The sequence below is a fragment of the Cheilinus undulatus genome, linkage group 19 (genome assembly GCF_018320785.1).
Source record: "Cheilinus undulatus linkage group 19, ASM1832078v1, whole genome shotgun sequence".
NCBI lineage: Eukaryota > Metazoa > Chordata > Actinopteri > Labriformes > Labridae > Cheilinus > Cheilinus undulatus.
Genome location: NC_054883.1, coordinates 10,950,429 through 10,963,972, shown reverse-complemented (window position 1 = coordinate 10,963,972; position 13,544 = coordinate 10,950,429). Strand labels below are relative to the sequence as shown.

General features: G+C 39.1%; 1 protein-coding gene across 16 annotated transcripts in view; it reads right to left on the bottom strand.

The window, feature by feature from the left end:
- The window catches only part of si:ch211-285f17.1 (sickle tail protein), a 207,596-nt gene that overhangs the window by 12,755 nt on the left and 181,297 nt on the right, over positions 1–13,544 (bottom strand). For 15 of the 16 annotated variants that reach the window (XM_041814795.1, XM_041814797.1, XM_041814794.1 and 12 more), the window contains 6 exons: positions 12,243–13,039; positions 10,630–10,734; positions 10,072–10,121; positions 5,757–5,896; positions 5,491–5,666; positions 2,099–2,229 (listed from right to left, as the gene is read on the bottom strand). In XM_041814795.1, coding sequence (XP_041670729.1) covers positions 2,099–2,229; positions 5,491–5,666; positions 5,757–5,896; positions 10,072–10,121; positions 10,630–10,734; positions 12,243–13,039 — 1,399 coding nt within the window. The remainder of the gene's footprint in view (positions 1–2,098; positions 2,230–5,490; positions 5,667–5,756; positions 5,897–10,071; positions 10,122–10,629; positions 10,735–12,242; positions 13,040–13,544) is intronic. The other variant, XM_041814793.1, reaches the window with a different exon arrangement.

The following is a 13,544-nucleotide window of genomic DNA, read 5'->3' as shown; positions in this document are numbered from 1 at the left end:
TTTTTACTCCCCAATCTGTGTTTTTGGATGGGCAAAGGCTTTCAATTATTCAGTTATTAATTTTAAAAAATTATGCAACTATTATCTCAACTGAATTTTTTTTTTCATAGATTTGATTGGTCTCTCATTGTAATGCTGTGCTACAGCCTGATGGTTGCTAGGTTGCTATAGGAAATCTAAAAACTACATATGTGATAAGCACCATTAATAACAAGAGAAGAAGAAATCAGTAATGTCTAACATTACTGCTGAGAAACAAACTTTGCTTCTTCAAACAAGAAGATGCATTTTACATTTTTTTATGTAAATGATCAGTTTAACAATCTGTTTAATATTTTCAAGGGAATCAGATTTTTCCTCAAGTTCAAATTAGTGAAACAATGCTCAAGCTAATAAACCCATCAATAGCAATTTCCTTTGAGCATCAAATGAACAAACTCAGTAGAGCATTCTGCTCCGTGTCTTAGGATATTCAAATTTTATTTGAATAATTGCCAGTGGCTTTGGAAGAGTAATTTTCCTTGAACTGCACATCCATACAATTTGTCATATCGATTCAAATATCCAATTTAATAGCTGCCTTTATCATTCCTATATTTCCTGTACAAAAGTCTCAAAGCAACATTTAAAACTCCTGTGAAAAGTTTACATCTGGTTATGAATCAGACTGGAATTAATGCTGAGGCCACTATATGACCTGCAAAGGCGAACATGACCATCTGAGAGAAAAGTTAGTCAGCAAACTGTCAGCTCTGCAGCATGGAATGCAGTCAATAATGTGCTGATGAATCAGCCTTTCTTCACAGTGCAAGTCCCAAGTTTGGCATTTAGAATAAAGAAATTTTATGTTATTAGACAAAAAAAATGTTACTCGTGGTAAAGGTCATGAGATAAGTTGTCCAGCTTAGTCCACAGGGGGCACTGAAGTCTCACAACACACAAGCTCCTCACAGGAGCTTTAAATAAGTCAGTTTACAAGCTTAACCTCTCACTGGAATACTCTGTCCCACTGTAGCTCTTAAATAGGCAACATAACTAGCTTAAAATTGTTTTAATAGTTTATTCAGGGTTTTTGTTTTTTTAATCTAGTTTAAGACCCTTTCATCACCTGAATTGAGAAAAAATAGGACTTTTTGCAGCAAACGGTGAAAAATTAGGCATGCAAGATATTTTGGTACACCAGACGAGGCAGAATTTGCTGATTTAATACAGTTCATGAAATATAATATGATAAAAAAGAATATGGACAAAGAATTTTTGTGTCATAACAGATTAATGCACAAATTTGACAATTTTTTGCATAAATGCCACTTCTAAATTGATATATTGTAGTTATGTTTATTATAACACAATTAAGCAGGTTTGCTAGACTGATTTTAAACAAAGCAAAAAAAGAATGATGAAAAGTGAAAACTTTCACAAACGGTGTAGACTGGATAAAGACGTGCCTTAGTCAAGGTGCCTTCAAAAAATCTAAGATCACTCACTGGTATAACAAGTTTTTCAGACTTTTTTGGCGTTAAATTTCCTAAATCCAGTTTAAGACCTTGTAAGACTTTTCAAGGATCTGCAGGACCCTGTTATAGGTTTACTCAAAGATTGTACAGCCTTTGAGAAACACATTCATATACGATTTCATACAGATGAGTCTAGCATATACGGCTCGACAGATAAGCTGCTTAACTGATTGATAGGGCAGGAAAATTAATTAAATATTATAATTTATCAACTCAGCATTAGTGTGATAGAATCTACCTGTAAGACTACATAATTAAAATCAACACACTGAGTGATTAGTCAGTATCTAGAGCTTTGATGATTATTTCGACTATATTGCCTATCATTGCATACATTAAAAATAATGTGCATAGATAACAGAAGGACCATATTAAATTATTTTAAACATTTTGCACTTTTGTGCTGCTTTTTGTGCAATAATTTTAACAGGCTAGTATCAGTCTCTTATCTAAATAAGTCAAGCATTTCGAATAACAAACTATCCTTGCACTTCCATGCCCATGTTTGTCACTCTTTCACAGTGTAGGAAGGAAAGTGACACATTTTTCCCCAGAGGTGAGAAATTTGTTCACTTTCTTACCTTTGAGCCCTGCCAGAGACTCTCCAACTTTCCTCAGAGTCACCGCTCCCTCCTCCACATCTTTCAGGGTCACTACTCTGTGTGTTGTTGATGAGTCTTTCTGCAAAGAGCCCACATACTGCTCCAGATCACTGCAAAGACAAGCAGAAATATTACCATGTGTTTTAAAATGAACATTTTATCCATTACAGGATAGTTCACTGCAAGGAGACAGTTTGTTCCTGCTTTACAGACATGTCTCCACATCCAGTTCTGTTACATACTGGGTATAAACACCAGGGGGCAGGACTGAATCATTTATCCATAGGATTACTGGTGGGCAAAGCTGAGACCATTATTATAGAAATAATCCCTAAAAAAGAAAACACATGGACAAATTTAGGGATTAACACTTACAAACTCTAGATTGGATTTTATCTTATCCCCAAACACTAAATGTTTACCCACTAACTAAAGGCTTTTTGTAGAAAAAAAACATCACACTTCCTTGTATTGAAAACAACCACTGAAGTGCTCAAGAAAAATGGCATCTCCGCAGGGAACGTGCCGAATGATAACATTGTGTTCAGAGTTGGATTGCATGAGAGAGACCAGAATGGTGTTTCATTGTGGCCAGGTACCCTTGAGAAACACTTCTTTGGAGAACTCCCCTAAAGGGAGAGGCAAAGGCAATAAAGAGGCAGTGTGTTAAATGCCCGGCTGTGCAAAGGCCTGCAGGAAAATCTAAATGATGACGGGGAAGTCCAACTGAGGACAAAGGAAACAGATTTAATGTTTAATTAACTCACCTAAGAAGAAAAGAGGTTAAGATAAAAATGAGTAGTAAATCTGCATAATGAAAATCTAAGTGTGCCAAAGATGCAGCCTTCCTTAATAAAGAAAAGGAGCATCTGCATGAGGTTTCATTATGTACACTACACTTATTCTTTCATATAACTCAGTTTTCTCAACTTTAACGTACAATGTAGGATCCATAGCATGTGACGAAATGATTGGACTGATGCATTATTATGTTAAGCCTCCACATGTGATCCTCATGGATCCTATTAAAGCACATCCCTTTATTCTCTGTAAAACTGAACACACTCCTCAGTAATATTTTACAAATTGCTGTATACAACTCTTTTATTACACATTAAGATTTTATAATTCCAACATGTTTCATTCCACATTCTTTCATTTTTCATTTATTTTAGTTTCTTGACAGAAAAAATGAATGTTCTTACTTTAGACTGTGTCCCAACTGACATTAGCCTTTTCAATAATTCGTTGCTATATTTTTCTATGACGTGTTTATTTCTATTACCTTCTCTTTTCTTTCAGGCCTTTATCAGGTATATATATCGGCCTATATCAGCATTGAATATCTGCCTTGAACAGCTTCAAATATGAGCCTTTATCAGCTGTAAACACAGGCCTATAAGAGCTGCTTATACCCACATACAGTACGTATATCAGCCTATATAAGCTATAACTACCAGTCTACATCAGCTGTAAAACTTGGCCAATCTCAGTGATACATACAGGCCTATATAAGCTGTATATTACAACCTTTATCAGCTGTAAATATGGGACAAAATCAGCAATATTATGGGCTTTTACCAGCTTTAAATATTGGCCCATGTCAGCTTTAAATTAAGGCCTATATCAGCTCGAAGTATCTGCCAAAATCAGCAATAATACAAACCTATATCGGCTTGAAATATCATCCAATATAAGCTGAAAATATTGAACTATATCAGCTAAAAATATTAGCCTTTATTGGCTGTAAACAGCCAATAAAGGCAGCAGTTTACCCACCTATAGCAGCCTTTATCAGTTATGAATACCAGCTTTTTTCAGCTATAAATACGTCCCTTTATCAGCTATGAATATTAGCCTGTATCAGTTGTAAATACCTGCCACGATCAGTTGATAATCCTGGCCTGTATTTGCTGTAAATATTGTTCTATATCTGCTGTAAATATCTGCCTATTGAGCTGTAAGTATCAGCCTATATCTGCTTTAAATATTGTCTTATATCAGTGGTAGTATATCAAGTATATCAAGTATATCAAGCTGTATGCATGAAGAAGTTGTTGGCAGATCTATATCAGCTCAAGTTTTTTCATTTCATTGTTCATCCTCCCTCACAGCCTCTATCCTTGATAACAGTTTAACTCATGGGTTGGCTAATATGTTCCATGAAGTCTCTTCAGCATCTTTTAAAAATGTGCACGCTAACCTATAGGTCTATTACAGACCGATAGAGAGCAGAGGAGAGAGACAATCTTGTGTCTTTTTGTTCCTTAAAAATTACATCTCAGATTTCTGACTGATGAAAGCCTCACAGCCCTGCAAAAAAACTGACACCCACTAAAGACTTAAATATGGAAAAACATAACACAGTGAGCAGAATTACTGCCTACACTTCCTTTGGTGTATAATCATCATATAATCATCTAGAGGAAATATTTTATTTCAGAAAGGTTCTATACATTATTTTATTTATTTTCTTTTACTTACTATACTTATTTACATAGCTCAGCGAACACCATCATCAGTACTCATTGAATGTGTGTTTTTTTAACTTTATATAGCTCTGCTCCTTCCTTGTATTAGAACCAAGCGTCTAGAAATAGCACCGCTTTTACAGATTACAGTATAGCACTTTTATTTAGCAACCAAGTTACACAATCTTACAAAATATGCCCTAATAAGCTATGATAGATTTAGTTCTCCTCCTGAGAGGGTGCTGGTTTTCACACCACAGTCTCCCACTGGTCCAAAAGCCAAGCAGCCCTAATTACAAAGCCTTATTTAAAGTGCCGGCAGTCTTGTTTTGCTGACTCACAACTGGCTGGAAACCAAGGCTAACAGAGCTAAATCCACTGACTTCCGCCTGTTCATTACTCAGTCTTCAGGAGCCGCAATGGTTGTGTTTATTAAGACAACGCTGTTTGACCTTGCCTGTAAACATCCAAATAAAAGGATTCAATTACTGTTCCCTGTTGGAAACAGAAGCAGGAGAATTAAAATAAGAGCAGGGTAGTAAGAAGCTGAGTTGGATCCATTGTTCCTGTCTGCTGTCTCTAAGAGGCAGGCACTGCTTGCCTGTATAGACCTGCGTGCTGTAATTTAAAGGGCGTTGCTTGTCAAAGAGTTTAGGAGTGAAAAGCACAGGTGAGCTGATAAAAATGAAGCCTTTTGGGGATTTTGTGTAAATGGAAGCACCTTGAGCGAAGCTGCATGGGTGTGTACTAAATCATCTTTGCTTGTGCCTCTCTCTAATGAAAGGAGTCAAAATCCCTCAATAGCACCCATTAATGGATGCAAACAACCAAATCAGCCTTCTTTTAGACTTATTCAACACTGTCACGAAAGTTAGAAAGTAGATTTTTGCACAACCTTACCCAAGCTGAGTGAGAACACGCTCCTCCAGACCTAAGTACTTGTGCCTGTCTTCTTCTACCAGAGCTCTCTGCCTCTGAACAGGATCCTCCAGACCACGCATGGCCTCTGCAAGTTTGACGCTGATTTCCTGCTCGGCCCGCTTCAGCTGGACTCGTAGTGCTTCCTGGTTCTGGAGCTGAACACAGTGGGAATAAGACATTAATGGACCTTATACAGCAGGCATGCAGAGCTGATACTAACACACTCAAGGAGAAAGATGTTTTACCTGCTGCTGTCTCATCTGATGGAGCTGCATCCTGAGGTCGGAAACATTCTTTCTGAACTGCAGGAGGTTGACTTTTAGAGGAACTGAGCCCTTGTCTGATGGGGCTGCACTTCTCTTGGGAGCCATCACTGGGGAACCACCTGAATGAGGAGTGTTATCTACTGTTATCTACATCATGCATGAAAAGTAATTATTCAGTTCATATGCAAATGCTAAAAAACAACACCATTGTTCCAAACCTGGTCAAATGACCAGGTAAAGCAATTAAGCTTCCAACTTCTGTAACACAATAACTGAAACATTGGTGGCATACATCAGTATTTTGACTCATCAGATGTTCCAGCTTATTTGACCTCATGACTTCTTACAGTGGCACTTCATTAGAATTATGAGGGTAACTTCAGCCACATGCTTATTTTAGGGCTTAACTGCAATTAATCACAGCAGTTCTCTGTTTATTGTGTCTATTAATCTCTCTTCTTTCAGAAGGGGGAGGTTACATTTTAAAATTCTACTTAACATTTAAAACTGCTTGTATCTATATTTTGATTTTTAGATCTTGAATTGGAGCTCAGCAAAAATTCAATCAAGAAGACTGTTTCTAAACATTCATTAGTCACCACTCATTCATATCTATCACTTCCTTCATTTTTTCTCTCTTTTTCCGCTCTGGTGATCAGCTGATTATGGTTGTTCATTCTCTTAAATACAAAACAAATCAGATCCTACCACAACCTCGTTTGAGCTATCAACATATTTTAAATCTGTCATTCTCTCTTCCACATTCAGCTTGTCATTTCAGTGAGGGCGCTGCAACCCTCCTCCACCCCAGCCACCTACATTCAGTTCATCAGCGCCTAATCCAGATCTTCATAAAGGGGGTCTGTTGCTCACCTGATCCCACATACCTCATCGACACCACCACTGCTGTTTAGACTCCATTGGGAGGTATCCTATTCCTGCTGTTTGCCTCACTACCCTTTCAAATAAATAACATCATCATGATGGAGTCTAATTTCCAAAGATTCTGTACATTTCTCTTTCTTTCAAATTTGTAAAATAAATTATTATTAAACTCATATAAGGTCTCTCCTGGTTGAATTAAGGGTAACTGACTTCCTGTTTTAATAAAAATCTGCTTTTATTTTGAAAGAAAATATGAAATGCTTAGTAGGTTGAAGATTATGTTCTGAGCTTAACCAGGGAAAAGGGAACTTATTATGGATTAACTAAAAATAAGATATTGAGGAGCAGCAGTGTACCGTACTTATTTTTTAATCAATGTGGCTGCAGGAAGAAGTTGCAGTGCTTGAAAGAGACAATAAAGTGTATCTCTTTTTTATCCCCATGGTTCACCACTATAGCATTTAAATTATCACCACCATGCATACAAAAAAGAGATAGTTGATAATGTGGAGATTTGCAAATTCCAGATATGTACAGAATATAGTCTTAATAACAAAACATTAAAAAAACATTAAAGCATGTTATTAATGCAATTTCTTAACCCCCCCCCCCCCCCACACACACACACACACTAAATATGGACCTTATCAAGCCATAATAAATGCATCAGTGCTGACAGTTCTAATTTATTTGTAAATTTATTGTACAGATTAAGAAAACTGGAGGATGAAAGTGGATTTGTGAGGTATTTTTTTTCTTCAGTATTCAGCTATTAGGAAGTACTGTCCATCTAAAAGTATGTTAATTAATGCAGAATTGATATACTGTGAAAGTATCATGGGCCATTTATTGTGTATTCTATTATGCATTATATCTAATATCATAAAATGTTGTATCGTACTGAATCATGGGTTACCCTACGATATCCACTTTTATTGCACATAAATGCAAATAAATTCTCTCCACTGCTCTGGCTTTATATTCCTCCAATCTACCAGTGATTGTCTGAACTCTCTGTGGCTGTGATTTCTCCTGCACAAAGAGCACATATATGTAATAGCACTCATATTAGCTGCACCTCTAAAATGTCTGTCAACTGGTTTTGGCATTTTAGTCAGAGATGAAGAAGTGATGGTAGCCAAGGTAACCAAGGGAGCTTTTATTGGTTGTTTGGGTGAGAGTGCCTAAATGGCTGACAGCAATAATAATTTCATACAATCAGTTCAAAACTCCAGCTAGAGTTTTTGACTTCAATGACCTTTTTGTACCAACATCACAAAACAAGGGATGAACTTCTGTGGGAGAAATCAGTTCCCTTGATATCTATGTTTTCAAATATTTATTTTTAAGATACTATATTATGTCTCTATTAAAGAGGAGGATAGTGGAAAGAGTTGGCAACAGGGATGAAAAAGTGAGGAATGGCATGCAAGAACAAGCCACAGGTTGGACTTGAAGTATATGTGGGGTGTGAACTAACCAGTTTTAATTTACATCATTTAAAAAATACACCTAATATATGGCTCATTTGAAAGGGTGGACTTGAGGACTTAGTGTACCTCTAAGGCTCTGATGTCTAAATTTGATATGCATATATTATTTTCAAACCATGATTACACTGTAAACCTGGATTTTGTTTCTAATTAAACTTTTTTAGCAATCATTACTTATTCTTTCATGTTTTTTAAAAAACGTTGACATTACTAAATCAAATTAGTCAGTATTATTCAGCTGAAAGATTAACCTTGCAAAGCAGATGGATATGCCCATTTCCTTGTTTTTCGCTGGCAAATCCATCTTGCAAAGCTCCCATCTGAACTGTTTGGGCCCGGTTAGAAAGTGTCAGGACCAATCAGCGATGAGGGGCAGTACTTTCAGGCACGGCGGAGTCATGATGTATGCAAGCAGCAAGAAGAGGTGCATATGGCGGAAGACAATAGTGTGGATGCTGCTGAAGCATAAGTTTTCTCGCAACTTGACGACATTTCGTCATTACAAGAAGAACACAGAACAGCATTGAGTTGTTTTCTTTTCAAAACGACAAAAGACGTGTACTGACATGTCTACAGGTTTGCGTTATGCAGTTCTATATGGAGTTTGCCTCTCGGTAGCGGCCACGTCATGTGTTTTGTTGCTCTGATTGGCCGTAAAGATGTGACAGAACGTTCATCCAATCACCCTTGGAGTTTTTTTTTAAAGCCTCAGCCCTGTCCTAAACGCTGTGTATGAGTGGTTTTCCAGATGGATGTGTGAAACAAATCCATCTGTGTCAGGTGTGTCAGGTTAAGTAGGCGCATTACGTTGGGATTTTGTCAGTAAAATAAATCAAATTCAATGTTTAATTTATCCAAGTGGGTCCTGTGGGGCCTGAGTTTTTCACAGATTTGAAAATGAGGGCCCTAAGGAAAAACAGTTGGGAACAATTGGTCTAAGAAACTACTTTTAAGTGGAAGTACTTCCAATTCAAATTTTAGGCTGGTAAAACTCAACAGCTTATCTTGGCACCACTGAAGATTTATTGGTAAAATATTTGTCGTTACCCCCTTTAACCTCAGATATATTTGGCACATTATGAGATGTTGTGTCCGTGTCTTTCTGTTACACAATAGGTCAGGGAATGTTGTACTCTGAGGTCTCTTTATGCAGAGACTCACCCTCTGTTAAGGCAGTAAAAGAAGAAACTTTTGTCTCCATAATCCCAAAACTCTTGCCCTTACACACTACCTGTCAGCTGCCTGGACCTGAAGTACAGGTTACAATGTACACTGCTGCTTGTGTTTGGGGCCTCAGGGACACGTTGTCCATCAAGAGAAGTGCAGGCTGTGTGGTGACAGTGACAGAGCATTTTGGGGATGGTGGAAAAAAATTCTCATATTTGATGTAGCTGTGGCATTTCTGATGTTTTGGAGGTTTACTGAAGCATAACATGACAAGTAAATCCCCTTGAAAGCTATACATCTGATCTGTCATAAGACAAGAGATTAGCTCTCAAGACGGATGAATGGTGCTGCTTTTTCTTTCTTTCTGCTGCTGCTGAGGTGGCAGATCTTTATATCAAGTCAAGATCTGGCCACAACACTGAGATTGAATTGCTGGAATAGTCTTGGCAGGCCTGAAGAGTGAAAGCATCTTTTTGTTTTTAAGAAGTGCTGCTTCTGTTAGCTCTGCTGGACCGTGTCTCTTATCTGCGATTAAACTGGATGTATGAGGGAGAAAAGCATTAGGAAATATGAACCCATGACAAGCAAAGAAGCCTGACTTTGTTTCCCCTGCAGCACTGCTCATTGCAGACTGTTGACTGACACTGATGTGTGGGCTTGTCTGCACAAGACATTGTGACGCTAAATCTCTTACCAAGGAAAAAAAGGGAAGAAGTGATGAAATGGAACAGGATTACAGTGATACTGACCTGAGCTGTGTGCACTGTGGGCTGGAGATGACGTCTTCGGTGGTCTCTCACTGCAGCCAGGGAAAAATAATATTTAGGCCAGGATTTTGTTTGCAGCAGTACTATCTTTTAAGGTTAGTATTAGTATCAACACACATGTTACAACAAAGTATGATGGGAAAGACTGACAAACCAGAGAGGTTAAGATGATGTTAATGAAGTTATAAAGTTTCACCAGTGCTTATTATAGCATGGAAACGTACAAATTCACTGCACGAACGGATGTTTTGGTCTAACTGTCAAGCAAACATTAACATATGGTCTTCACAGAGAAGATCAAGGTGCCAAGAGTTTGAATGCAGCCAGGTAAATCAGCACAGTGGCCAGTTATTAAGGAAGCAAATTGATTCAAAATCAGATTCACAGTCAAACTTATTTCCTCTTCATCAGATGCTGTCTAGCCTGTTTGATATGGCCATTATAACTGGGGTATTTAATCTTTTCTCTCTCTTGCTTTGTAGCTAGACTTTTCATCTTCTCCCCTGATGCCTCACTCTGTCCTCATCTATGATTGCTTACCTTGGAGGCTCCTTGGTGCCACTAGAGTTTGGCCCCTTTAAAAGTGCATGCTGAACAAGACCAGTCAAGCTGGCAATCTGTTGCTCCATAGCCTTCATTCGCTCTCTGCAGAAACATCAGAAAATTCTACTTTGAACACTGAAGCCTACAGTGGACATTACAGCCGCCACTACAGCAAAAGTCAGCTCAGAATGCAAAGTGGAGGGCTGTAACAGGATAATCAGTTGTTTTTAATTACCTCGCCATGAATCTTTCTGACGATTTTATGAGGGTTACACTGTGAAAATTCTTTTGCAATTGATTTGCCATTATATTAAGATAATCTGACTCAGATCCATTGTTTAGGATTACAACAATGTTGCAGCACTTTATTTAGTTTTTATTTGCTAAGCAAACACTTGACTCCCACTGGCGGAAGCAAGATGAACGAGTCAAGAAAAGAAAAGAACCCTCAGGTTATTGTGTCATATTGCTTCTACCTTTTTTGATAAGTGTGTCACCGCTCAGGAGGGAATAAAAGGACAATTCTTAAAACTAAACAGCCTTAAGATGGCCAAACACCACATGGGTGAAAGTGGACCCTAGCTCAGTTGCTTGGTACGCCTAGAGATTGGAAAAGAGAACAACCTTTGTTCTCAGATGTCATCAATTATCTTGAGGAAAGATGTAGGGCCAGTTGAGGACAGGCTGAGGTTTTAACTGCACTATAGACAATGGACAGACACCACAAACAACAATGCCTAACCCCAACGGTACAGCAGATCTCACATGAAGAAATTCTTCACAGAGAGACAGAGTGTTGGGAGAAAGTTTATTTTTTTAAGTACAGTACTCTCCCCCTATTGATTTCCTGCACTCTTTTCCCAGATTCCCATGCATTTCTAATGGGGGGTTTAGGACCTCCTAGGTGGTCCAACCTGATCTGTTAGACTAATTGGACCATTTTAAATTCTTGTTCAGCCTGGTCAATATTTTCTTTGGGTTTTCTTGGGTCCTTTAACCATTTTTAATAAAAGCAAGTTGGTAAGGCTAAGTAGCAGACATCCTAATCTATTCTCTCTATATATGTTTTTCTGCACTCTGTAAGAGTGAGCAAACTTAACCCAAAACCAAAATGTCTGATGGATTATCCAAATGGAATAGACTCTTCACTGGGCTTATTTTCAGAGCAGTTGTTGCAGACTAATGAAAAATATACAGTGGGTTAAAAGGGTCTCCAGGTATTAGCCTGTCCTGTCGGTGTTGACTATGTCTGGGTCTAAACCTACAACAAAAACTAACACTGTAAGCTCCAAAGTTTGGATAAGGACTGTGAAAATAAAGGTCAGATAACAGGACTTGCTGTACAAACAAACCAAAAAGGATGCATAATAATGTGAACTATTCTGCTGTGCGCAGATTTTGATGCTCAAGACAATAAGAGAGAGGATTATTCTTGCCTTCACTCATGGATGATGAAACAGAATCAGAACCAGGGACTGGAAATCAGCAGTTTATGGTTAGGGTGAAACTGGGATGCAGAGTTAGTCCATGCTCCCATGCAAAATCTTACTCCTAATTTTAACAATCTCACCAGCCTTTTTTATGCCACGGTCCCCAGGTGTCTATCTTACCGTGTCTGATGGTCACCAGCAGGTGGGATGGGCCCTTGGATGTGACCCTGAAGATCTGCAACTACAGGTGATCCCATGTTGCTCCGGGGTTTGGTCCCACCCACTTCCTCCTTCCTGAAGGACTGGCGCACAGGTGAGCTTCTCTCCATGGGCACACCATGAGGTGGGACGCCATGAGGAGGCCCGCCATGGATGTCAATCATGCGAACTTCAGCCATCCTGTGAGGGGATGGAGGAGGTGTCTTAGAGCCTAAAGTAGGAAGCTGGCTGTTTCTGGACTTCTGCCTGTACAATGAGGGGTGATCCATAGAGTCTGTAGGGCTAGGGCCTCCATAAGAACCTGTGGAACGAATGGAGGCACGGTGAAATCCTCCCATGTGTTCTGGACCATCAAGCCCTGGGTTGGGGTGTGGTCCATGGGCAGACACCATGTTTATTCTTCCCTCTTGGAGCAGATATGGGTCTGCATATATGCCCTCATTTCCCCTGGCGAGACTGTGGCTTTTACCCCCCATGTCCTCATCCGGCTTGACATCCCGCCTCTCCAGGATGGCGCTGGGACACGGTGAGATGGAGCGAGCCGGAGGGTTAGCATTAGCCAGACGTTCCCGTGGGATAGTGGAGTTGCCAGGTAAGGATCCCTGCCGTGGGCCAAATGGGATTCTAGAAGGGGATGGGGGCATGGAGTGGGGAGTTGGGGGTAGTGCTCCCTGCATAGGGTGGGGTGGCGGACCCATGGGGGGCTGTCTAAGAGGGTGGGGTCCATCGCGAGTGGCATGCACCATCTCACTGTGTATCTGTAAAAGCACAAAATCAGAGACATTTTGTTATACATAAGAATTGGGTTCATTTTCACCTTAAAATGGAATAAAGATTTGTGTAAAAATCTACTTAAAGACTGGTCAATAAATCAGACTGCAAAGTTCTGCCTGCCTCAGAGCTTCAGCCCCTGTTTATTTTCAATATATCCTTTATGTCTGGACTGAAGCTGCCCTTGAAACAAAAACATCCATCTCACTCAGTTTACACTGCTGTTTTTCCAAGAAAAAAAGAAATACTGTCAGCAATTTTCAAGAAGCAGAAAATGGTTACCTACAAGGCTTCTATACACAGAGAAACCTTTCACTCTGACTTATGTGTGTTGCAGCTTTCTTGAAAGGATAACAAGTTCAGCTAAAGGGTTAGAAAGTAGTTGGTTAATTTGCAACATGATCTATTTAAAGAGCCAGGCAATCTGGGCTGCTGTTCTTTAGCCTGGTCATGCATAAAAGCACCATTGAGGCTAATGTACAAATAGCTTAA